Genomic DNA, 26,987 nt, shown 5'->3' on the forward strand with positions numbered 1-26,987 from the left:
AGGTACTGGGGGCATGGAGGAGGTGTAGGGGGTCAGAGAGGTACTGGGGGCATGGAGGAGGTGTAGGAGGTCAGAGAGGTACTGGGGGCATGGAGGAGGTGTAGGAGGGGGTCAGAGAGGTACTGGGGGCATGGAGGAGGTGGAGGGGGTCAGAGAGGTACTGGGGGCATGGAGGAGGTGTAGGAGGAGGTCAGAGAGGTACTGGGGGCATGGAGGAGGTGTAGGAGGTCAGAGAGGTACTGGGGGCATGGAGGAGGTGGAGGAGGGGGTCAGAGAGGTACTGGGGGCATGGAGGAGGTGTAGGAGGGGGTCAGAGAGGTACTGGGGGGCATGGAGGAGGTGTAGGAGGTCAGAGAGGTACTGGGGGCATGGAGGAGGTGTAGGAGGAGGTCAGAGAGGTACTGGGGGCATGGAGGAGGTGTAGGAGGAGGTCAGAGAGGTACTGGGGGCATGGAGGAGGTGTAGGAGGTCAGAGAGGTACTGGGGGCATGGAGGAGGTGTAGGAGGGGGTCAGAGAGGTACTGGGGGCATGGAGGAGGTGTAGGAGGGGGTCAGAGAGGTACTGGGGGCATGGAGGAGGTGTAGGAGGTCAGAGAGGTACTGGGGGCATGGAGGAGGTGTAGGAGGTCATAGAGGTACTGGGGGCATGGAGGAGGTCAGAGAGGTACTGGGGGCATGGAGGAGGTGTAGGAGGGGGTCAGAGAGGTACTGGGGGCATGGAGGAGGTGGAGGAGGTCAGAGAGGTACTGGGGGCATGGAGGAGGTGTAGGAGGGGGTCAGAGAGGTACTGGGGGCATGGAGGAGGTGTAGGAGGGGGTCAGAGAGGTACTGGGGGCATGGAGGAGGTGTAGGAGGAGGTCAGAGAGGTACTGGGGGCATGGAGGAGGTGTAGGAGGAGGTCAGAGAGGTACTGGGGGCATGGAGGAGGTGTAGGAGGAGGTCAGAGAGGTACTGGGGGCATGGAGGAGGTGTAGGAGGGGGTCAGAGAGGTACTGGGGGCATGGAGGAGGTGTAGGAGGGGGTCAGAGAGGTACTGGGGGCATGGAGGAGGTGGAGGAGGGGGTCAGAGAGGTACTGGGGGCATGGAGGAGGTGTAGGAGGTCAGAGAGGTACTGGGGGCATGGAGGAGGTGTAGGAGGGGGTCAGAGAGGTACTGGGGGCATGGAGGAGGTGTAGGAGGTCAGAGAGGTACTGGGGGCATGGAGGAGGTGGAGGAGGGGGTCAGAGAGGTACTGGGGGCATGGAGGAGGTGTAGGAGGTCAGAGAGGTACTGGGGGCATGGAGGAGGTGTAGGGGGTCAGAGAGGTACTGGGGGCATGGAGGAGGTGTAGGAGGGGGTCAGAGAGGTAATGGGGGCATGGAGGAGGTGTAGGAGGGGGTCAGAGAGGTACTGGGGGCATGGAGGAGGTGTAGGAGGGGGTCAGAGAGGTACTGGGGGCATGGAGGAGGTGTAGGAGGGGGTCAGAGAGGTACTGGGGGCATGGAGGAGGTGTAGGAGGAGGTCAGAGAGGTACTGGGGGCATGGAGGAGGTGTAGGAGGGGGTCAGAGAGGTACTGGGGGCATGGAGGAGGTGTAGGAGGTCAGAGAGGTACTGGGGGCATGGAGGAGGTGTAGGGGGTCAGAGAGGTACTGGGGGCATGGAGGAGGTGTAGGAGGGGGTCAGAGAGGTACTGGGGGCATGGAGGAGGTGTAGGAGGGGGTCAGAGAGGTACTGGGGGCATGGAGGAGGTGTAGGAGGGGGTCAGAGAGGTACTGGGGGCATGGAGGAGGTGTAGGAGGGGGTCAGAGAGGTACTGGGGGCATGGAGGAGGTGTAGGGGGTCAGAGAGGTACTGGGGGCATGGAGGAGGTGTAGGGGGTCCGAGAGGTACTGGGGGCATGGAGGAGGTGTAGGAGGGGGTCAGAGAGGTACTGGGGGCATGGAGGAGGTGTAGGAGGAGGTCCGAGAGGTACTGGGGGCATGGAGGAGGTGGAGGAGGAGGTCAGAGAGGTACTGGGGGCATGGAGGAGGTGTAGGAGGTCAGAGAGGTACTGGGGGCATGGAGGAGGTGTAGGAGGAGGTCAGAGAGGTACTGGGGGCATGGAGGAGGTGTAGGAGGAGGTCAGAGAGGTACTGGGGGCATGGAGGAGGTGTAGGAGGGGGTCAGAGAGGTACTGGGGGCATGGAGGAGGTGGAGGAGGGGGTCAGAGAGGTACTGGGGGCATGGAGGAGGTGTAGGAGGGGGTCAGAGAGGTACTGGGGGCATGGAGGAGGTGGAGGAGGGGGTCAGAGAGGTACTGGGGGCATGGAGGAGGTGGAGGAGGGGGTCAGAGAGGTACTGGGGGCATGGAGGAGGTGTAGGAGGTCAGAGAGGTACTGGGGGCATGGAGGAGGTGTAGGAGGAGGTCAGAGAGGTACTGGGGGCATGGAGGAGGTGTAGGAGGGGGTCAGAGAGGTACTGGGGGCATGGAGGAGGTGTAGGAGGAGGTCAGAGAGGTACTGGGGGCATGGAGGAGGTGTAGGGGGTCAGAGAGGTACTGGGGGCATGGAGGAGGTGGAGGAGGTCAGAGAGGTACTGGGGGCATGGAGGAGGTGTAGGAGGGGGTCAGAGAGGTTCTGGGGGCATGGAGGAGGTGTAGGGGGGGGTCAGAGAGGTACTGGGGGCATGGAGGAGGTGTAGGAGGAGGTCAGAGAGGTACTGGGGGCATGGAGGAGGTGTAGGAGGGGGTCAGAGAGGTACTGGGGGCATGGAGGAGGTGTAGGAGGAGGTCAGAGAGGTACTGGGGGCATGGAGGAGGTGTAGGGGGTCAGAGAGGTACTGGGGGCATGGAGGAGGTGTAGGAGGGGGTCAGAGAGGTACTGGGGGCATGGAGGAGGTGTAGGAGGGGGTCAGAGAGGTACTGGGGGCATGGAGGAGGTGTAGGGGGTCAGAGAGGTACTGGGGGCATGGAGGAGGTGTAGGGGGTCAGAGAGGTACTGGGGGCATGGAGGAGGTGTAGGAGGTCAGAGAGGTACTGGGGGCATGGAGGAGGTGTAGGAGGGGGTCAGAGAGGTACTGGGGGCATGGAGGAGGTGTAGGGGGTCAGAGAGGTACTGGGGGCATGGAGGAGGTGGAGGAGGGGGTCAGAGAGGTACTGGGGGCATGGAGGAGGTGTAGGAGGAGGTCAGAGAGGTACTGGGGGCATGGAGGAGGTGGAGGGGGTCAGAGAGGTACTGGGGGCATGGAGGAGGTGTAGGAGGTCAGAGAGGTACTGGGGGCATGGAGGAGGTGGAGGGGGTCAGAGAGGTACTGGGGGCATGGAGGAGGTGTAGGGGGTCAGAGAGGTACTGGGGGCATGGAGGAGGTGGAGGAGGGGGTCAGAGAGGTACTGGGGGCATGGAGGAGGTGTAGGAGGTCAGAGAGGTACTGGGGGCATGGAGGAGGTGTAGGAGGGGGTCAGAGAGGTACTGGGGGCATGGAGGAGGTGTAGGAGGAGGTCAGAGAGGTACTGGGGGCATGGAGGAGGTGGAGGAGGGGGTCAGAGAGGTACTGGGGGCATGGAGGAGGTGGAGGAGGAGGTCAGAGAGGTACTGGGGGCATGGAGGAGGTGTAGGAGGAGGTCAGAGAGGTACTGGGGGCATGGAGGAGGTGTAGGGGGTCAGAGAGGTACTGGGGGCATGGAGGAGGTGTGGGAGGTCAGAGAGGTACTGGGGGCATGGAGGAGGTGTAGGAGGGGGTCAGAGAGGTACTGGGGGCATGGAGGAGGTGTAGGAGGAGGTCAGAGAGGTACTGGGGGCATGGAGGAGGTGGAGGGGGTCAGAGAGGTACTGGGGGCATGGAGGAGGTGTAGGAGGAGGTCAGAGAGGTACTGGGGGCATGGAGGAGGTGGAGGAGGGGGTCAGAGAGGTACTGGGGGCATGGAGGAGGTGTAGGAGGGGGTCAGAGAGGTACTGGGGGCATGGAGGAGGTGGAGGAGGGGGTCAGAGAGGTACTGGGGGCATGGAGGAGGTGTAGGAGGGGGTCAGAGAGGTACTGGGGGCATGGAGGAGGTGTAGGAGGAGGTCAGAGAGGTACTGGGGGCATGGAGGAGGTGTAGGAGGAGGTCAGAGAGGTACTGGGGGCATGGAGGAGGTGGAGGAGGTCAGAGAGGTACTGGGGGCATGGAGGAGGTGGAGGAGGGGGTCAGAGAGGTACTGGGGGCATGGAGGAGGTGTAGGGGGTCAGAGAGGTACTGGTGGCATGGAGGAGGTGTAGGAGGAGGTCAGAGAGGTACTGGGGGCATGGAGGAGGTGTAGGAGGAGGTCAGAGAGGTACTGGGGGCATGGAGGAGGTGTAGGAGGAGGTCAGAGAGGTACTGGGGGCATGGAGGAGGTGTAGAAGGAGGTCAGAGAGGTACTGGGGGCATGGAGGAGGTGTAGGAGGAGGTCAGAGAGGTACTGGGGGCATGGAGGAGGTGTAGGAGGGGGTCAGAGAGGTACTGGGGGCATGGAGGAGGTGGAGGAGGGGGTCAGAGAGGTACTGGGGGCATGGAGGAGGTGTAGGAGGTCAGAGAGGTACAGGGGGCATGGAGGAGGTGTAGGAGGGGGTCAGAGAGGTACTGGGGGCATGGAGGAGGTGTAGGAGGGGTCAGAGAGGTACTGGGGGCATGGAGGAGGTGGAGAGGGGGGTCAGAGAGGTACTGGGGCATGGAGGAGGTGTAGGAGGGGGTCAGAGAGGTACTGGGGGCATGGAGGAGGTGGAGGAGGGGGTCAGAGAGGTACTGGGGGCATGGAGGAGGTGGAGGAGGAGGTCAGAGAGGTACTGGGGGCATGGAGGAGGTGTAGGAGGGGGTCAGAGAGGTACTGGGGGCATGGAGGAGGTGGAGGAGGGGGTCAGAGAGGTACTGGGGGCATGGAGGAGGTGGAGGAAGGGGTCAGAGAGGTACTGGGGGCATGGAGGAGGTGTAGGAGGTCAGAGAGGTACTGGGGGCATGGAGGAGGTGTAGGAGGGGGTCAGCGAGGTACTGGGGGCATGGAGGAGGTGGAGGAGGGGGTCAGAGAGGTACTGGGGGCATGGAGGAGGTGTAGGAGGGGGTCAGAGAGGTACTGGGGGCATGGAGGAGGTGTAGGAGGGTTGATGTGCTCCAAGGTTCTGATGAAGCTAACAGCTAACAGCTTGATTGATTGATTGAACACTTTATTAACAGATTGCAGAATGGGTACAGTACAGTACAGCTCAATACATACAATTGTTAAGGGGATGCAGACCAGAGAAAGACTTTCATCTTGTTTACATCAGGGTCCCCCATTTTCAATTCATAACATATGACATACATGACATACAGATAGACAGTACTGCTACATCTATACATTTATGACATACCAGATTTGCAAATACAGTACTGTTTGTGATACAAAAAGAGTCCAGAAAAGAGAGTATAATACATTTGACGTATAAACTGTACTTTGGAGGGGGTTGTGTTAGGACATTTACAGGGGCCAGTTTCAAATTGCAGCCTCCCGTAGGTGTTTTTTGAGAGTGGTTTTGAAAGTGAGTAGGGATTCACATTCCTTTATAGCTGTGGGTAGGGCGTTCCACATTGATGTGGCATAATTGCGAAACGTGTTTAGTCCCTTGTTTGAGCCGAATCTGGGTTTAACATGATTTGTGGAGCTTCCTCTGGTGTTGTGGTCGTGGTATTCACTGGCCTTTGGGAAGTATTTTGACATGTACATGGGTACCCTGGTCGTGCAGTGTATATTGTAGACCAGGCCCATTGCAAGTTGCTGTACTCTGTCGTCTACTCTAAGCCATCCTAGGTTGTCAAAGTGTTAGCTAACAGCTAACCCTAACCCTCTGTACAGGTGAGAACCCTGGTTCTGATGAAGCTAACAGCTGACAGCTAACAGCTAACAGCTAACAGCTGACAGCTAACAGCTAACAGCTAAGAGCTAACAGCTGACAGCTAACAGCTAACAGCTAACAGCTGACAGCTAACAGCTAACAGCTAACAGCTAACAGCTGACAGCTAACAGCTAACAGCTGACAGCTAACAGCTAACAGCTAACAGCTGACAGCTAACAGCTAACAGCTGACAGCTAACAGCTAACAGCTGACAGCTAACAGCTAACAGCTAACAGCTGACAGCTAACATTTAACAGCTAACAGCTGACAGCTAACAGCTAACAGCTGACAGCTGACAGCTGACAGCTAACAGCTAACAGCTAACAGCTGACAGCTACAGCTAACAGCTGACAGCTAACAGCTAACAGCTAACGGCTGACAGCTAACGGCTGACAGCTAACGGCTGACAGCTAACAGCTGACAGCTAACAGCTAATAGCTAACAGCTGACAGCTAACAGCTAACAGCTGACAGCTGACAGCTGACAGCTGACAGCTGACAGCTGACAGCTGACAGCTAACAGCTGACAGCTAACAGCTAACAGCTAACAGCTAACAGCTAACAGCTAACAGCTAACCCTCACCTTCTGTCCAGGTGTCCGACCTGAAGGTGGTGGTGGACAAGAAGGACGTGGTCGTGGCCCCACCGGTGCAGAGGCCGCAGAAAGGACAAGCGGGAGACAAGGGCGAGGACGGACACAGAGGACCTTCTGGAGCTGACGTGAGTGAGAGAGAGAGAGAGAGAGAGAGAGAGAGAGAGAGAGAGAGAGAGAGAGAGAGAGAGAGAGAGAGAGAGAGAGAGAGAGAGAGAGAGAGAGACCTTCTGGGGCTGACGTGAGTGAGAGACAGAAACCTTCTGGGGGTTGCGTTTGGAGCCACAGTAAGAAGGCCATCCAACCTGTCCACAGTGGTGGGCATCATATCTGTCACCAGTAATACATCACAGTGGTGGGCATCATATCTGTCACCAGTAATACATCACAGTGGTGGGCATCATGTCTGTCACCAGTAATACATCACAGTGGTGGGCATCATATCTGTCACCAGTAATACATCACAGTGGTGGGCATCATATCTGTCACCAGTAATACATCACAGTGGTGGGCATCATATCTGTCACCAGTAATACATCACAGTGGTGGGCATCATGTCTGTCACCAGTAATACATCACAGTGGTGGGCATCATATCTGTCACCAGTAATACATCACAGTGGTGGGCATCATGTCTGTCACCAGTAATACATCACAGTGGTGGGCATCATATCTGTCACCAGTAATACATCACAGTGGTGGGCATCATATCTGTCACCAGTAATACATCACAGTGGTGGGCATCATGTCTGTCACCAGTAATACATCACAGTGGTGGGCATCATATCTTTCACCAGTAATACATCCGAGGGCAGAATGATCGGCCGACTCCAGTTTGAGACGTGAATATATGGATTAAATCGGTGCCCACCTATACTTAAAAAAAGGCATATGCAATTTTCATCCAAATGCATACTCAAAAGTAGCAATTATGCACATTGATTACACTCATACCCGTTAATCTGTAGACCGTTTTCGCCTAAAGGTACATGCCTAAGTAAATGGAAGATTGCTCCACTTCTGCAAGGTAAATTTGCATGTTCTTGGTATCTAGGAACATCTAGGGACCTGGGGGAATGTATTTCCAGTGTAAGAAATATTGTGTCTGTTACTAGGCTGAGTAAATTGTAATGAATAAATTAATTATGATTAATTATGATTTATGATGTTGATGATGATGATCAAACATTTTAAACATTTTCTGAAAAATGCTCACTGAGCTCATTCACCACCTTATTGAGATCATGTGTACAAAAAATCTAAGCAAATTAACCGCGGGAAGATGATTAAACAGAAGGATTTGTAGATACAGTAATTCATGATAATCGACTTAAATTATAAATTCTTATTACGTGGCGTTTTCACATTCGCCGAAATGCTTGCTTGTGATTGGTCAATAGCCCCAAGACAGCGGTCATTATTTTTCAATAATGACCGCTGTGGGACAATAATGACCGATGTGCGCAGCTGTTCGCAATCAAGCCCACATCAGTGCAGCAAATCAGACACACCTGCCGCGGCTGCACTGACAGCGGAGTGTGTAGATTACAGCGGAGCCAGAACAGAGGCTGCCCGCGATAATAATAATCACTTTATTTGGGCTGACAGAGCCACAGAACAACTGCGATTTGTCAAATGAATTAGGTATATTGTTAGTAAGTTAGCCATGTAATAAGCGGGATAATGTATAGCTTTACTCGGTCATTGTCGCAAAATAATTGACCTTCACTGACGTTTAAAACACCTCGCCGAAGCGGCTCGGTATTTTAAACTACGTGTCGGTCAATTATTTTGCGACAATGACCTCATAGCTATACATTATCCCTTACATATTTGACCTTGAACTTGACCTTGACCTTATTATGGCCAAATCATACATACATGGATAGGGAAAATGCTCCTCTTTCCAATGGCAGGGTTGAATCTGGATTTAGTCATTTCTTGCGGTTTTTACGATAATTAGCATTTTCCAAAAAAATTGTATTTCCGATAAAACAAAAAAATGAAAATATACACTTTGACTACTGTTTTTGATAGGGTTATGGTATTTACTCTTGGCTATAATTTTTTTTGAAAAACATTAACCTCTTAACATCCAAGGGCCCACATGTGGACGATTCTTTGCCGACCTCTAGTGGCTCGGGTGTGCATTTCTTTTAATACAATAATATTATAATATAGGTAGAATTAAAACCCTATTTGTTGCCTGTCAATTGCCCTTTCAGGTGACAAAATCCGTTCAGCGGTTCTCGAGTTACATGCCAATATGTGAGGCGTGCCCCAAAGTACGCAAAAGTACACATTACCACCCCGACTCCCGGGGCTCTAGCTCCGTCAATAATTTGGCGATCTCGAAAATCTTTGCACAGGGTTGTAGCCAATGAGTGTGGCTTTCCAATGATACCCCATGATATGATAATTGGGGATCTAATACGGTCTCTATTGATCGATTTATGATAAAGGAAAAAAAAGTCCCCTATAGGGGGACCCTAAGGCTGAGGTTTATCTTGACCCTGGAGGGCAGACTGTAATCATTGTACCCATTATTTGATGTAGAGACAGCCCCCTGATGGGGTTGTGTTCGGAGCCCCCTGAGGGGTTGTGTTCGGAGCCCCAGTAAGACCATCGCAAGATCCAGCATCATATGACGCAGTCTTGTAGTCGAGTCACTACATCTCAAGTCCGAGTCGAGTCTCGAGTCCCCAGTGTTCGAATCCGAGTCCAAAGAAGAGCCAGAGTCCGAGTCGAGTCCCCATCTGAGTCATGGAGGTCGAGTCCACTCCACTCTGGCAGTCAAAGAGCTGACGTACAAATAACTAGACGTCTATGTTAAACATAAAGGACACAGCGGCCACCGTTTCAAAGGGAGGGTATTTACCTTATGACACAATAGCCAAACAAATGCATCAATATCTTATGTCAAACGATTAGGGCCTATTACAAGAATAAATAACTGTATTTATCAATTAACAAGTCTGAGTCCTCGTCTGCACCTTCCAAGTTTAAATGCAGTCAAGTCCAAGTCGAGTCACAAGTAAATGGGTCCATATGATGTATTCACTTCAGACGTGTCTCTTACCGCTCTCTCTCTCTCTCTCTCTTGTGCACCAGGGCGTCCAAGGCCTGCCTGGGATGAGGGGTGTGAAGGGAGAGCACGGCGACCGCGGACCCATGGGCCAGACCGGGCCTGTCGGGAGGGCCATCGGAGAGCGAGGCCCGGAGGGACCCGCGGGGAAGAACGGAGAGCCAGGGAAGCCCGGGATACCTGGCGTTCCGGGCCGGGCCGGAGAACTGGGAGAGTCGGGAAGAACGGGAGAGAAGGTGAGAGGAGAGAGAGGAGGAGGAGGAGGAGGGAGAGAAGATGAGAGGAGAGAGAGGAGGAGGAGGGAGAGAAGGTGAGAGGAGAGAGAGGAGGAGGAGGGAGATAAGGTGAGAGGAGAGAGAGGAGGAGGGAGAGAAGGTGAGGGGAGAGAGAGGAGGAGGAGGGAGAGAAGGTGAGGGGAGAGAGAGGAGGAGGAGGAGGGAGAGTAGGAGGAGGGAGAGAAGGTGAGGAGGGAGAGGAGGAGGAGGGAGAGAAGGTGGGAAGAGAGGAGGAGGAGAGAGAGAATGGGAGGAGGGAGAGAAGGTGAGGAGAGAGAGGAGGAGGAGGAGAGAGAGGAGAGGAGAGAGAGGATGAGGAGAGAGAGAAGGATAGGAGAGAGAGGAGGAGGAGGATGGAGAGAAGGTGAGGAGAGACAGGAGGAGGAGGATGAGGGATAGAAGGTGAGGAGAGAGGAGGAGGAGGAAGAGAAGGCGAGGAGAGAGAGGAGGAGGAGGGACAGAAGGTGAGGAGAGAGAGGAGGAGGAGGAGGGAGAGAAGGAGAGGTGAGATGAGGAGGATGAGGGAGAGAAGGTGAGGAGAGAAAGGAGGAGGAAGGAGAGAAGGTGAGGAGAGGGGAGGAGGAGGAGGGAGAGAGGAGGATGAAGAGAAGGAGATGAGAGAGGAGGAGGGAGAGAAGGTGAGGAGAGAGAGGAGGAGGAGAGGGAGAGAAGGTGAGGAGAGAGAGGAGGATGAGGAGGAGGAGGGAGAGAAGGTGAGGAGAGAGAGGATGAGGATGGAGAGAAGGTGATAGGAGAGAGAGGAGGAGGAGGGAGAGGAGGGGAGTAGAGAGAGGAGGAGGATGATGAAGAGAAGGTGAGGAGAGAGGAGGAGGAGAAGGAAGAGAAGGAGAGGAGAGAGGAGGAGGAGGAATAAAAGGAGAGGAGAGAGAGGAGGAGGAAGAGGAGGAGGACGAGAAGGTGAGGAGAGAGAGGAGGAGGAGGAGGAAGAGAAGGTGAGGAGAGAGGAGGAGGAGGAGGAATAAGAAGGAGAGGAGAGAGAGGAGGAGGAGGAAGATAAGGTGAGGGGAGAGGAGGAGGAGGAGGAGGAGGAGGAAGAGAAGGATAGGAGAGAGGAGGAGGAGGAGGAATAGAAGGAGAGGAGAGAGAGGATGAGGAAGATAAGGTGAGGAGAGAGGAGGAGGAGGAGGAAGATAAGGAGAGGAGATAGAGGAGGAGGAGGAGGAGGAGGAAGAGAAGGTGAGGATAGAGGAGGAGGAGGACGAAGAGAAGGAGAGGAGAGAGAGGAGGAGGGGGAAGATAAGGTGAGGAGAGAGGAGGAGGAGGAGGAGGAGGAGGAGGGGAGAGATAGGAGGAGGAGGAGGAGGAAGATAAGGTGAGGAGAGAGGAGGAGGAGGAGGAAGATAAGGAGAGGAGATAGAGGAGGAGGAGGAGGAGGAGGAGGAGGAAGAGAAGGTGAGGATAGAGGAGGAGGAGGACGAAGAGAAGGAGAGGAGAGAGAGGAGGAGGAGGAAGATAAGGTGAGGAGAGAGGAGGAGGAGGAGGAGGAGGAGGAGGAGGAAGAGGAAGAGAAGGATAGGAGAGAGGAGGAGGAGGAGGAATAGAAGGAGAGGAGAGAGATGAGGAGGAAGATAAGGTGAGGAGAGAGGAGGAGGAGGAAGAGAAGGAGAGGAGAGATAGGAGGAGGAGGAGGAGGAAGAGAAGGTGGGAAGAGAGGATGAGGAGGAGGAGGAGGAAGAGGAAGAATACCAGGAGAGAAGTCACATGGGATTGGTGACGACTCCTCTGAAGTCATATACTGTATATCTGTGTCAAAGCACTGAGAGACAAATACAGATCTGAAGAACTAGAGATAGTTGCTCTCTATGTTTTGATTTCTTCAAAACAAAAGATAATGGTGGTCTTGTTGTTTTTTAACCTTATTATTATTATTATTATTATTATTATTATTATTATTATTATTATTATTATTATTATTATTATTATTATTATTATTATTATTATTATTATTATTATTATTATTATTATTATTATTATTATTATTATTATTATTATTATTATTATTATTATTATTATTATTATTATTTCTTTCTCGTAGGTAGTAAGATAGTTGTATTTTTATAAAGTTATTATATTGTAAGAAAGGGGCGGGACTAGATACGCTTTACTTCTCCAACTCATCCTAGTTGGTTTTTCTAACTCAACTGTTTGTGTACATGTTGTCTTTCGTATGTGTGTTGTGTTAGGGTTAAATACAGATCAAATCAAATCAAAGCACGTGTGTTTCTTTCAGGGGGAGAGAGGGGAGAAGGGAGACCGAGGAGGAGATGTGAGTATACTTCAGTACTTCTATTAGCAGATTGTATAATTGGTTGATATGAACATAGATAATGTATGTAAAAGCTATATAGTATATTATGCTGTATTGTGTTATGAATGAATTATGAGTAGGTATTGTTGTATTGTATTATGAATGGATTAGGAGTATGTATTGTTGTATTGTATTATGAATGGATTAGGAGTATGTATTGTTGTATTGTATTGTGAATTTGATTAGGAGTATTTATTGTTGTTTTAATCGTCTGTATGACATGTGAATGTTGTGAGTGTATAAAGTCTCTAACTGTATTTGACGTGTTATGGACCCCAGGAAGAATAGCCGTTAATGGGGATCCAAATCAACTTAAACTTAAACTTAAACTACACTACTCTCAAGAGCAGAGGGAGCAAATCTGTGTTGTGTGTATTTCTACCGTGGATTGAAAATAACTGTTTTTTTTCAGGGCAAACTAGGACCACAAGGCGTCACTGGGAGCCCCGGCCTAAAGGTACGCTCTCTGTCCCGTTGTCACCGCTGCATTGAAATCGTTGCTAAAAAAAGAGTCAACATATGGAATTGAAAGTGGTGATTGATTGATTGATTGATTGATTGGTGTGTGGTGTTCCTGTAGGGAGCGTCCGCGGAGGCTGTCGTGAGCGGGCCCCCCGGGGTCAGAGGGGTTGCGGGAGGTGCAGGGACCAAGGGAGAGGCTGGACCTCCAGGACCACTGGGACCCAAGGGAGACCGGGTGAGATCTGCTTTCCCTGCTCCCTTGTTGGTTGGCTGTGATGTAGGCTTGTCACGGTAGTCGGTGATTGATTGATTGATTGATTGATTGATTGATTTATTGATTGATTGATTGATTGAAAACTTTATTAACCTCTTCCACCCGACGGGACCTGTACCGGTCCCGAAATGACATCTGGTCATAAATCAATATTTTTTAGACTGTTGTATAAAAGTTGCGATTTTAATTTCAAACGTATTCAAGTATTAACATCATGAACATGTCACAGCAGCATGTAGAATGTATATTATCATCAATACGTTAGTTTAGCAATAGGTTAAAAGTGTCATTAGATAGATTTAACTTTTCGATTTGGTCAAGTCCATTCCGAGAGGGCGACCATTTCTGACATTTTGAACCATGGGAATTGTAGTCTTTTTGCAGCAATTTTGTAATAGACATCGCTAGCTGTCGATCAGCGTTGGATTATTTCAATATTCGGGATAATTTTACCACAAAAGGTAATGTTTTTGACAAATATTGAAAGGCAGTTAGTTTCTCCTCCCTATTGTTAGCATGTAGCAACAATTAGATCTGAAATTAGTTTCAAAACGGTTGCACTATGGTGAAAATAAAAAAGTACAGTAGATTACAGTAGATATCATTATCTGTTCTTATGCACGCCTGGTGATACTAAATCCAAATTGAACTCGGGCATTTGAAAGATAATATATGTATATATATATATATAAATGTGCGAATTGGCTATAATAAGGTAATTTATAAGCATCATATTCTATATTCTATAATAATATTTCAAATTGCATTGGTCCGGATGGGAGAATTCAGTACTGTATCTACAGAACCTTCTGTTTAATCATCTTCCCTTTATTCATTTCCTTCGATTTTTTGTACACATGATCTCAAGAGGGTACTGAACGAGATCAGTGGCAGTTTTTAATGTTTGGTCATTATTAGCATGGTGTTATTCACTGTCAAAGATGCAAAGAAAAATCATAATTCATATTCTCCTTTGTTTCATCACAATTTAAGCACGCCTAGTAATAAACACAATATATCTCACACTGTGAATACATTCCCTGAGGTCCATACTGCCCTGTCAAGGCAGACCGCAGTAACTCAAAAAAAGTCAAAATTGAGTTATGAGTGAAATTGAACTTGTCAATAAATGTTTTATCTTGTGACCAAGTTTCAGATGTTAATGTCGCTCAGTTTTGGAGATATGGGGTTTTAAAAACTGCAGTAACTACAAAATCACACTCAAAAACCAGGCAGACCGCAGTAACTTACAAACAGTGAAAAATGGCTTTAAAGTGTTTTGACTTGCCATCCAAAATGTGTTATAGGTAGATAGATGATAGTACCCAGATTTAACATGTATTAATGAAGTAATCTTTAGGCATACAAAAATATGACACAATTATTTTAATTAACCCCCAAAAAGCAGATACTGCACTCTGCTGCACAGTTCCCTTAAATAATTATACAGGTAATGTACAGGCAAAGTGCAGTAACTTCAAATACAATGTTGTTTTCCCTCCAGCTTTCATAACTTAACCTAGCCATTTTGAAAATGAAATTTACCACCTGAATATATTGGAATGATGATGATCCAAATAAAATGGCTAGGTTAAGTTATGAAAGCTGGAGGGAAAACAACATTGTATTTGAAGTTACTGCACTTTGCCTGTACATTACCTGTATAATTATTTAAGGGAACTGTGCAGCAGAGTGCAGTATCTGCTTTTTGGGGGTTAATTAAAATAATTATGTCATATTTTGTATGCCTAAAGATTACTTCATTAATACATGTTAAATCTGGGTACTATCATCTATCTACCTATAACACATTTTGGATGGCAAGTCAAAAAACTTTAAAGCCATTTTTCTCAGTTTAACTTTTTTGAAGTTACTGCGGTCTGCCTTGACAGGGCAGCATAGATGTCCCTAGATACCAAGAATATGCAATTTTCAATACATTGCTGCAAGCTTTTATTTGTTAAAATTATTGCCACAACCCATATAGAACCACAGACAGCAATCAGAATACTGGCATCTCCATCACACTGTGATTATTTACCAGTGGTTCCCCGACCGTTGCCTTGATGGGGCGGCGCGCGCAACAAGTCTCTCTCTCCACGATGTCGGTGATACCAGTGTGAGGAGAGAGAGAAGGTGAGGAGGGAGAGGAGGAGGGAGAGAAGGTGAGGAGAGAGAGGAGGAGGAGGAGAGAGAGAAGGTGAGAAGGAGAGGAGAGAGAGGAGGAGGAGGAGGAGAGAGAGAAGGAGAGGAGAGAGAGGAAGAGGATGAGGAGGGAGAGAAGGTGAGGAGAGAAGGTGAGGAGAGAGAGGAGGAGGAGGAGGAGGAGGAGGAGGAGAGAGAGAAGGAGAGGAGAGAGAGGAGGAGGAGGAGAGAGAGGAGGAGGAGGAGGAGGAGGAGGAGGAGGAGGAGGAGAGAGAGAAGGTGAGGAGAGAGAGGAGGATGAGGAGGAGGAGAGAGAGAAGGAGAGGAGAGAGAGGAGGAGGAGGAGAGAGAGAAGGAGAGGAGATAGAGGAAGAGGATGAGGAGGGAGAGAAGGTGAGGAGAGAGAGGAGGAGGAGGAGGAGGATGATGAGAGAGAGAAGGATAGGAGAGAGAGGAGGAGGAGGAGAGAGAGAAGGAGAGGAGAGAGAGGAGGAGGAGGAGAGAGAGAAGGAGAGGAGAGAGAGGAAGAGGATGAGGAGGGAGAGAAGGTGAGGAGAGAGAGGAGGAGGAGGAGGATGAGGGAGAGAAGGTGAGGAGAGAGGAGGAGGAGGAAGAGAAGGTGAGGAGAGAGAGGAGGATGAGGGAGAGAAGGTGAGGAGAGAGGAGGAGGAGGAAGAGAAGGTGAGGAGAGAGAGGAGGAGGAGGAGGAGGAGGGAGAGAAGGAGAGGTGAGAGGAGGAGGAGGAAGATAAGGTGAGGAGAGAGGAGGAGGATGGAGAGAAGGTGAGGAGAGAGAGGAGGAGGAGGGAGAGAAGGTGAGGAGAGAGAGGAGGAGGAGGAGGAGGAGGAGGGAGAGAAGGAGAGGTGAGAGAAGGAGGAGGAGGGAGAGAAGGTGATGAGGGAGAGGAGGAGGAGGGAGAGAAGGTGAGGAGAGGGGAGGAGGAGGAGGGAGAGAGGAGGATGAAGAGAAGGAGAGGAGAAAGGAGGAGGGAGAGAAGGTGAGGAGAGAGAGGAGGAGGAGGAAGGAGAGGAGAGGATCCACAGAGTACATTACATTCTATATATCGTTATATATATCATATATATATATTATATTATATATATATAAATAAAACCCATTTAGTTCATTTCTGCATATCAGTGCCCACGTTCATCAAATAAAAAAACTCTCATTTGTAAAATACTAAGCGTGTTATCAACACCACTCTAGCAGACAACATTATAAACTGTGTGTCTGCTCGGACATCATTATAAACTGTGTGTCTGCTGCTCTGACATCATTATAAACTGTGTGTCTGCTCGGACAGCATTATAAACTGTGTGTCTGCTCGCACAGCAGGTCTGTTTCATAGGCTGCGGTACAGAGTAGCTTAAGTTTCACGTTCACTTTAATTCAGAGTGGATTAGACGACGTTGCGTGAAGGAGAGAGAGGAGGCTCTAGAGACGATGTTTGCATGATGCGCTAAATAAGACCGCAGCTACGTTGATCTGTCAATGAACGTCTGTCGGTTTATTTATGAATTAGAACCTTAACGTCAACTATGTGATGATGTGGGCGGCTAGGTGGTGCAGTGGGCAAGGCGCTCACCACCAATGCTGGAGACGCTGGGTTCGAGCCCAGCTCTCCACATTGCTTTCAACTTGGCTGGTCGTTCATACTAATACGTTTGGCAGTATTAGGGGGTGGGAAACTGATGGGTGGGGATCGGACGTTGTGGACAGCGACTCCTACAGGTCGGTTGGTGCGCCTGCGCAGTAGAATCAGGAAGCGACGGGGGTGGTGTCCCTCCAAAGCGCAGACCCTCGCCGCTGAAAGATCGCGCTGTGCAGGTGAAAAGATGCGACGACTGCTACCTTGAGTACCGGAGGGGACACGTGCAATGTATGACTTCGTCCACATTATAGCTGGCTTGTGGGAGGCGTGGCCTAACAGCGTTCGAGACAGGGGAGGGTTGAATTGGACGATACGAAATTGGGATGGGAGAAAAATAGAAAATGGGAGAAAAAGTAGATAAAAAAAAACGATGTGATGATGTCTAATTTGAGAATGAATTAAAAACAGATGTAGACGGACGGACACAGCGGATCGATGTCACGTCAAAGATCAAAGTAAGTGCTTTACTGATATTTAGCGTCATTTCGTAAAATGGCCAGTGTCACCGGTAATACTGGTGTTTATTAGCCATGGGAACACGTCACAACAGCAACCCTACTGTGATGTCACTTCTTTAATCATGCCGGGTCAAAGACTGAAACGATGAAAACGAGAGGAGACTCACACGGATACCCGACTCTGTTTGTCTTCAACATCCACTGCGTTCGTGTTTTGAAATGCACGATTGTGAATTAGTCGTCCGCTCGTTGACGTGGTACAGAGGTAAACATGCACAGTGGCCTCCATAAAATATTCAACCTCATGAGTCATGTGATTATAATAATTATAGTTATGAAGATGAATTCCACTTTGATACTGAAATTGCTGTTTTTGAATGGAATTCAGCCATAATAACATGGGAGTCTATGTGTTTCAGCCATAATAACATGGGAGTCTATGTGTTTCAGCCATAATAACATGGGAGTCTATGTGTTTCAGCCATAATAACATGGGAGTCTATGTTTTTCAGCCATGATAACATGGGAGTCTATGTGTTTCTAATAACATGAGAGTCTATGTGTTTCAGCCATAATAACATGGGAGTCTATGTGTTTCTAATAACATGGGAGTCTATGTGTTTCAGCCATAATAACATGAGAGTCTATGTGTTTCAGCCATAATAACATGAGAGTCTATGTGTTTCAGCCATAATAACATGAGAGTCTATGTGTTTCAGCCATAATAACATGGGAGTCTATGTGTTTCAGCCATAATAACATGGGAGTCTATGTGTTTCAAAGGAGCACTTCCATGTTCTATACCAAGGAGACTATAAAAGAAGGAAGGGTCATCACGTCAGAATACCAGCGCTCTATAACAAGGAGACTATAAGAGAAGGAAGGGTCGTCACGTCAGAATACCAGCGCTCTATAACAAGGAGACTATAAAAGAAGGAAGGGTCGTCACGTCAGAATACCAGCGCTCTATACCAAGGAGACTATAACAGAAGGAAGGGTCATCACGTCAGAATACCAGCGCTCTATACCAAGGAGACTATAAAAGAAGGAAGGGTCGTCACGTCAGAATACCAGCGCTCTATACCAAGGAGACTATAACAGAAGGAAGGGTCATCACGTCAGAATACCAGCGTTCAATAACAAGGAGACTATAAGAGAAGGAAGGGTCGTCACGTCAGAATACCAGCGGTCTATGACAAGGAGACTATAACAGAAGGAAGGGTCGTCACGTCAGAATACCAGCGGTCTATAACAAGGAGACAATAACAGAAGGAAGGGTCGTCTCGTCAGAATACCAGCGGTCTATGACAAGGAGACTATAACAGAAGGAAGGGTCGTCACGTCAGAATACCAGCGGTCTATAACAAGGAGACTATAAGAGAAGGAAGGGTCGTCACGTCAGAATACCAGCGTTCTATAACAAGGAGACTATAAGAGAAGGAAGGGTCATCTTGTCAGAATACCAGCGCTCTATAACAAGGAGACTATAAGAGAAGGAAGGGTCGTCACGTCAGAATACCAGCGCTCTATAACAAGGAGACTATAAAAGAAGGAAGGGTCGTCACGTCAGAATACCAGCGTTCTACGCTCGGCTTGGTGCCAGACTTTGGTGCCAGTTCTACTGAAGCCTGTATTAAAATATAGCAGCTATCTGAGGAAATATACATCAACCGATATATCTCACGTTAGCTAGTTGCATATTCATGGTATCTAGGGACATCTATGGACCTCAGTGAATGTATTCCCAGTGTCAGAAATATTGTGTCTGTTACTAGGCTTGCTTAAATTGTGATGAAACAAAGGAGAATATGAATTATGATTTTTCTTTGCATCTTTGACAGTGAATAACACCATGATAATAATGACCAAACATTAAAAACTGCCACTGATCTCATTCAGTACCTTCTTGAGATCACGTGTGTACAAAAAAATCTAAGGAAATGAATAAAGGGAAGATGATTAAACAGAAGGTTCTGTAGATACAGTACTGAATTATCCGATCCGGACCAATGCAATTTGAAATATTATTATAGAATATCAAATAGGAGGCTTATAAATTACCTTATTATAGCCAATTTGCACATTTATATATATATACATATATTATCTTTCAAATGCCCGAGTTCAATTTGGATTTAGTATCACCAGGCGTGCATAAGAACAGATAATGAAATCTACTGTAATCTACTGTACTTTTTTATTTTCACCATAGTGCAACCGTTTTGAAACAAATTTCAGATCTAATTGTTGCTACATGTTAACAATAGGGAAGAGAAACTAACTATGTTTCAATATTTGTCATAAACGTTACCTTTTTGTGGTAGAATTATCCCGAATAATAGCAGTTATTGAAATAATTCATAAAGTACTATGAACCTTGAACTCAATAGAATATTCCAGGAAGTGTAGTTTTAAAACATTTCAATGTTTATACTTGAATATTATTTTAATTAAAATCGCTAGTTTTATAGAACAGTCTGGAAGATATTGATTCATGACCAGTTGTCATTTGGGGACCGGTCCCGTCGGGTGGAAGAGGTTAAATACAAGTCTGTTAAGCTCTACTGTACATTACAGTATTATGAACTGGAGACATCTCTACTGTACATTACAGTATTATGAACTGGGGACAGCCCTACCTTGAATGAATGAATGAAACATTTATGTATATGTATCTCCATATTCCTCCAAACAAATCACATTATCTAGCTCCGTCAAACAGAACAATCATAGTAAAAAGAAAAAGATTATAAGAGATTAAGAGATATAAGAGATTATAAACAAAAAGTCAAGAGCAATGTATTTAGTGAGTTGATATGTTCAAAAAAGGAGTAGAGAGAAGCTAAGCGTATTGATCCCTACCCCTTACATTTACCTTCCTCATTCACCTTCACACACCGACGGCGGAGGCGGGCACGCAAGGTGCCAACCTGCTCATCGGGAGCAATTAGGGGTTAAGTGTCCTGCTCAAGGACACATCGACACGCTGTCCGGGAGGAGCGGGAATTGAACCGGGAACCTCTGGATTATACCAGACGACCGCTCCACCTCCCGAGCCACTGTCGCCCCTTCAGTGTGTCTGTCTAATGTCACCACGTGTTTGTGTGTCCCAGGGTTTCGTAGGGTCTCCGGGCGGGAAGGGAGAGAGGGGAGAACTGGGAGAGAAGGGACGAGACGGCTTCCAGGTGAGTCTGCTCCCACCGCCGTTCAATAACACCGCCGATCAATAACACCGCAAATCAATAACACCGCCGATCAATAACAGAGTCTTTATGGTCCTCGTGGAAGAAAGGTGTTTCCACAGCCCTGTGCACAACAAGCCACAGAGCGAACACCACACAACACAACACCACACCACACCACACCACACAACACAACACCACACCACACCACACCAACACAACACCACACCACACCACACCACACCACACCACACCAACACAACACAACACCACACCACACCACACCACACCAACACAACACAACGCCACACCACACCACACCAACACCAGACCACACCAACACCACACCAACACAACACATCACCACACCACACCACACCAACACCACACCAGACCACACCACACCACACCACACCAACACCACACCACACCACACCACACCACACCACACTACACCAACACCAACACCACACCAACACCACACCACACCACACCACACCACACTACACTACACTACACTACACCACACTACACAACACCACACCACACAACACCACACCACACTACACTACACCACCACACTACACTACACCACCACACTACACTACACCACCACACTACACTACACCACACCAACACCACACAACACCACACCACACCACACAACACCACACCACACCACACAACACCACACAACACCACACCACACCACACAACACCACACCACACAACACCACACCACACAACACCACACCACACAACACAACACCACACCACCACACTACACTACACCACCACACTACACTACACCACACAACACCACACCACACAACACCACACCACACAACACACCAACACAACACCACACCACACAACACCACACCACACTACACTACACCACCACACTACACTACACCACCACACTACACTACACCACACCAACACCACACCAACACAACACACCACCACACCACACTACATCACTCCACACCACACAACACCACACAACACCAACACCACACCACACCACACCACACCAACACCACACCACACCAACACCACACAACACCACACCAACACAACACCACACCACACCACACTACACTACACTACACCACACCACACCAACACCACACTACACCAACACAACACCACACTACACTACACCAACACCACACCACACCAACACAACACCACACTACACTACACTATACTACACCACACCAACACCACACCACACCACACTACACCACACCACACCACACTACACTACACCACACCAACACCACACAACACCACACTACACTACACCAACACCACACCACACCAACACAACACCACACTACACTACACCAACACCACACCACACCAACACAACACCACACTACACTACACTATACTACACCACACCAACACCACACAACACCACACCAACACAACACCACACTACACTACACCACCACACCACACCAACACCACACCACACCAACACAACACCACACTACACTACACCACCACATCAACACCACACCACACCACACCAACACCACACCAACACCACACCAACACCACACCACACCACACCAACACCACACAACACCACACCAACACAACACCACACCAACACCACACCAACACCACACCAACACCACACCAACACCACACCACACCAACACCACACAACACCACACCAACACAACACCACACTACACCAACACCACACCACACCACACCAACACCACACCAACACCACACCACACCAACACCACACCAACACCACACCACACCACACCAACACCACACCAACACCACACCACACCAACACCACACAACACCACACCAACACAACACCACACTACACCACATCACACCACACCACACCACACTACACCACACTACACTACACCACACCACACCAACACCACACCACACCAACACCACACCACACTACACTACACCACACCACACCAACACCACACCACACCAACACCACACCACACCAACACCACACCACACCAACACCACACAACACCACACCAACACAACACCACACTACACCACATCAACACCACACCACACCAACACCACACCACATCACACCACACCACACCACACACCACACCACACACCACACCACACCACACCAACACAACACCACACCACACCACACATCACCACACCACACCACACATCACCACACCACACCACCACAACACGACAACACACACCAACACCACACCGCCGAGAGTATAAACATTCATGGAACGCGCTCCGAGCCACCAGACACAGAGTGAGTGAACAGTAATTGAAGGTACACAGCGCTCCGAGGCCGGGGCTTATTTATATTATGGAGCTGTGCATCACCATGACAACAGGACCAAAACAAATCAATCAAATGAAAAGAAGTTCAATCTGAACTTTTATTTGTATAGCACATTTCATACAGCAAGTGCAACTCGGTGTGCTTTGCAGAAAACAATCGCAAATAATTTAAAAGAAAGGCTAGAAACAAATAAATAAAAATAAACAAAGGCAATGCTAAAAAGGTTTCCACAGATTCAGAGCCATCTGCTCCACCATGAGAGATAGAGGCTGCTTTATTCTGATCACTAGGGTTGGGTACCGTTCACATTTACACCCATACCTGTACTAGTACCAGTTCCTGGAATTCGGTATCATTACCCAACGGTACCTTTTTTCGGCACTTAACTCTCTCTGCGATAACAACAAAAAGCCAGTCCAAACTTCTCAATTTCAACATTGCTATTTATTTGGAACATTTTGTTATTTATGGTCGTAACACACCACACAAAATAAATTGCATAAATATCAACATTATTTGGCCATCCTCAGTAAATATCATCACACTCATCTGACCTCGTCTGACCTTCGCAAAGACCCAAGAGACGGGACAGTAATATATATATATATATTTGTGGAAAAGGCTCCCTCTTGTCTAGTATATCACACTATTATACTAAACATGTAAAGGTACCGAAATGTGGTACCGATTGATCTAGCGTGAATCGGTATTCGGTAGTACCAATGTGATTCGGTCGGTACCTTAAAAAGTACAGAGTTCGGTACTGTGAGGGAAATCACCCCGATCAATGATTGTAGGTAGTCGAAGGTAGACTTGATTAAACAAAGGTTTATTCGTCAGAGTAGTATTATGGTCTGGATGACCCAAACGGGGACACCAGTTGGCGGGCCTCAGGTGAGCTCCAGAGTCCGCTCCGGCATGGCTCTTTATAGGAGAGAGAGAGGGGAATTCTGGGTGAATGAATGAATGAATGAATGAATGAATGAATGAATGAATGAATGAATGAATGAATGAATGAATGAATGAATGAATGAATGAATGAAAACTTTATTAACAGAGTGCAGAATGGGTACAGTACAGTACAGCTCAATACACACAATTGTTAAGGGGATGCAGACCTGAGAAATACTTTTGTCTTGTTTACATCAGGGTCCCCCATTTTAAATTCATAGTGAATTGAAATAGGGTAGGCTTGGCTCGGGTTGGGGTTGGAGGGTGGTTCTATGAGGGGGGGGGGGGGGGGGGGGTTGTATTTAGGAGGAGGAGGAGGGGGGGGGGGTTCAGGTGAGGGGGACGAGGTAAGGAAAGGGCGTGGTCAGGCAAGCGCTACCGGAGTCTCATGGCCGGTACAGAGAGACTCCGAAGGAGCTTCTATCCCCAGACCATCAGGCTGCTCAATGACTTTTTTTAATCCTCTTTTTCTCCGCCCGATTTTCTATTTTTCTCCCCATCCCAATTTAGTCGTTATGCCAATTCCCCCCCTCCCATACCTGTTTGTTGTGCGCATGTTCCTCCCACTGGTCGGTACAAGGGAACCCTGAAGTCCACCACACGCTTCCTCCGACACGCGCGGCGAGGACTCTCATTGGTGAAGCATAACGCGTGGGAGGTCACGCTGCCTTCATCAAGTCCTGCCTCTCGCTGAGCAGGCGCCGAGACCTGACCTGTAGGCGTCGCTGTCCACAACGCCAGATTACCACCCTCGACTTGCCCTCCCCCTAACCCAGCCAAACGAGTTAGTATAGCGATCATCCCAAGCCCCAAGCAATGCTGACTCCGGGAGTCGAGACCACAGCCTCTTGCATTGGTGACGAGCGCAATCTCCGCTACGCCACCTGACCGCCAATTCTCAATGACAATAACACCATGTAACAACCCATCATCTACACTCACTGCACACACATCCACATGCACACACTCACTTTAAACAGACACTCACCTTACCACTCACTTTACTCCCTTTAGACACTTTAACACACTTTATATGTATCTATTATTAAAGAGATTTGCACTACATCCATACCTCATTTGCACCTTACCCTAAATGTTGTACCACATCTTATTTCTTCATTGTACCTCACTGTTACTCATTTTACTCTGTATTGTATATTGTATATATGTGTATGAATGAATTAATGAATGAATGAATGAATGACTTTATTTGACAATATAAAAAATAAACATGTGACAGAAGAGAGTATTGACTTTACTTACTTTTACTTACTTCTTAATTACTTTTTTTTTTTTAACTTACTTTATTTTTACTGTATGTAGCACACTCTCAGGGGCTCTTTCAGAAATAAGCATTTCATATAAAGTATTCTGCATTTTGTTGTGACAAATAATAAACAAATTTGAAATTTGAAACTAGTGTGACATAGACGATAGGTGGGTGGATGGGGGAGGGGTAGGCAGGGGTATTTTGGGAGGAGAGTAGGCTGTTTGTGGGGGAGCGGGATTGCAATTATTCCACAGTACTCAACCCTAAACATGCCTTCATGTTTCCATCATAAAACTGTCCCCTATAGTTGCAATGATGACAGAAGTTCTGTTCTAAAAGATGACAGAAGTTCTGTTCTAAAAGATAACAGAAGTTCTGTTCTAAAAGATGACAGAAGTCTTGTTCTAAAAGATGACAGAAGCCTTGTTCTAAAAGATGACAGAAGTTCTGTTCTAAAAGATGACAGAAGTTCTGTTCTAAAAGATGACAGAAGTTCTGTTCTAAAAGATGATGACAGAAGTTCTGTTCTAAAAGATGATGACAGAAGTTCTGTTCTAAAAGATGATGACAGAAGTCCTGTTCTAAAAGATAACAGAAGTCTTGTTCTAAAAGATGACAGAAGTCCTGTTCTAAAAGATGATGACAGAAGTTCTGTTCTAAAAGATGATGACAGAAGTTCTGTTCTAAAAGATGACAGAAGTCTTGTTCTAAAAGATGACAGAAGTTCTGTTCTAAAAGATGATAACAGAAGTTCTGTTCTAAAAGATGACAGAAGTTCTGTTCTAAAAGATGATGACAGAAGTCCTGTTCTAAAAGATGATGACAGAAGTTCTGTTCTAAAAGATGACAGAAGTTCTGTTCTAAAAGATGATGACAGAAGTTCTGTTCTAAAAGATGATGACAGAAGTTCTGTTCTAAAAGATGATGACAGAAGTTCTGTTCTAAAAGATGACAGAAGTCCTGTTCTAAAAGATGATGACAGAAGTTCTGTTCTAAAAGATGACAGAAGTTCTGTTCTAAAAGATGATGACAGAAGTTCTGTTCTAAAAGATGATGACAGAAGTTCTGTTCTAAAAGATGATGACAGAAGTTCTGTTCTAAAAGATGATGACAGAAGTTCTGTTCTAAAAGATGATGACAGAAGTTCTGTTCTAAAAGATGATGACAGAAGTTCTGTTCTAAAAGATGACAGAAGTTCTGTTCTAAAAGATGACAGAAGTTCTGTTCTAAAAGATGATGACAGAAGTCCTGTTCTAAAAGATGATGACAGAAGTTCTGTTCTAAAAGATGATGACAGAAGTTCTGTTCTAAAAGATGACAGAAGTTCTGTTCTAAAAGATGATGACAGAAGTTCTGTTCTAAAAGATGATGACAGAAGTCCTGTTCTAAAAGATGATGACAGAAGTTCTGTTCTAAAAGATGATGACAGAAGTTCTGTTCTAAAAGATGATGACAGAAGTCCTGTTCTAAAAGATGATGACAGAAGTTCTGTTCTAAAAGATGACAGAAGTCCTGTTCTAAAAGATGATGACAGAAGTTCTGTTCTAAAAGATGATGACAGAAGTTCTGAGATGATGACATAAGTTCTGTTCTAAAAGATGACAGAAGTCCTGTTCTAAAAGATGATGACAGAAGTTCTGTTCTAAAAGATGATGACAGAAGTTCTGTTCTAAAAGATGATGACAGAAGTTCTGTTCTAAAAGATGACAGAAGTCCTGTTCTAAAAGATCATGACAGAAGTTCTGTTCTAAAAGATGATGACAGAAGTTCTGTTCTAAAAGATGATGACAGAAGTTCTGTTCTAAAATATGATAACAGAAGTTCTGTTTTAAAAGATGATGACAGAAGTCCTGTTCTAAAAGATGATGACAGAAGTTCTGTTCTAAAAGATGATGACAGAAGTTCTGTTATAAAAGATGATGACAGAAGTTCTGTTCTAAAAGATGATGACAGAAGTTCTGTTCTAAAAGATGATGACAGAAGTCCTGTTCTAAAAGATGACAGAAGTTCTGTTCTAAAAGATGACAGAAGTTCTGTTCTAAAAGATGATGACAGAAGTCCTGTTCTAAAAGATGATGACAGAAGTTCTGTTCTAAAAGATGACAGAAGTTCTGTTCTAAAAGATGATGACAGAAGTTCTGTTCTA

General features: G+C 47.5%; 2 protein-coding genes across 2 annotated transcripts in view; both read left to right on the top strand.

Annotated features, from left to right (window-relative positions):
• LOC311229383 (uncharacterized protein) overlaps positions 1-9,798 on the top strand; it is a gene marked incomplete at both ends in the record, with an annotated part of 211,269 nt that extends 201,471 nt beyond the window's left edge. The window contains 3 exons of the mRNA XM_084315471.1: positions 6,437-6,562; positions 9,545-9,754; positions 9,790-9,798. Coding sequence (XP_084171597.1) covers positions 6,437-6,562; positions 9,545-9,754; positions 9,790-9,798 — 345 coding nt within the window. The remainder of the gene's footprint in view (positions 1-6,436; positions 6,563-9,544; positions 9,755-9,789) is intronic.
• Positions 9,799-11,515: 1,717 nt separating this feature from the next.
• The window catches only part of LOC311229384 (uncharacterized protein), a gene marked incomplete at its 5' end in the record, with an annotated part of 210,927 nt that continues 195,455 nt past the window's right edge, over positions 11,516-26,987 (top strand). The window contains 5 exons of the mRNA XM_084315472.1: positions 11,516-11,524; positions 12,045-12,080; positions 12,535-12,579; positions 12,703-12,819; positions 20,229-20,300. Of these exons, the coding sequence (XP_084171598.1) occupies positions 11,516-11,524; positions 12,045-12,080; positions 12,535-12,579; positions 12,703-12,819; positions 20,229-20,300 (279 nt within the window). The remainder of the gene's footprint in view (positions 11,525-12,044; positions 12,081-12,534; positions 12,580-12,702; positions 12,820-20,228; positions 20,301-26,987) is intronic.

This window comes from Notolepis coatsorum (genome assembly GCF_963971535.1).
Source record: "Notolepis coatsorum genome assembly, chromosome: 6".
Taxonomy (NCBI): domain Eukaryota; kingdom Metazoa; phylum Chordata; class Actinopteri; order Aulopiformes; family Paralepididae; genus Notolepis; species Notolepis coatsorum.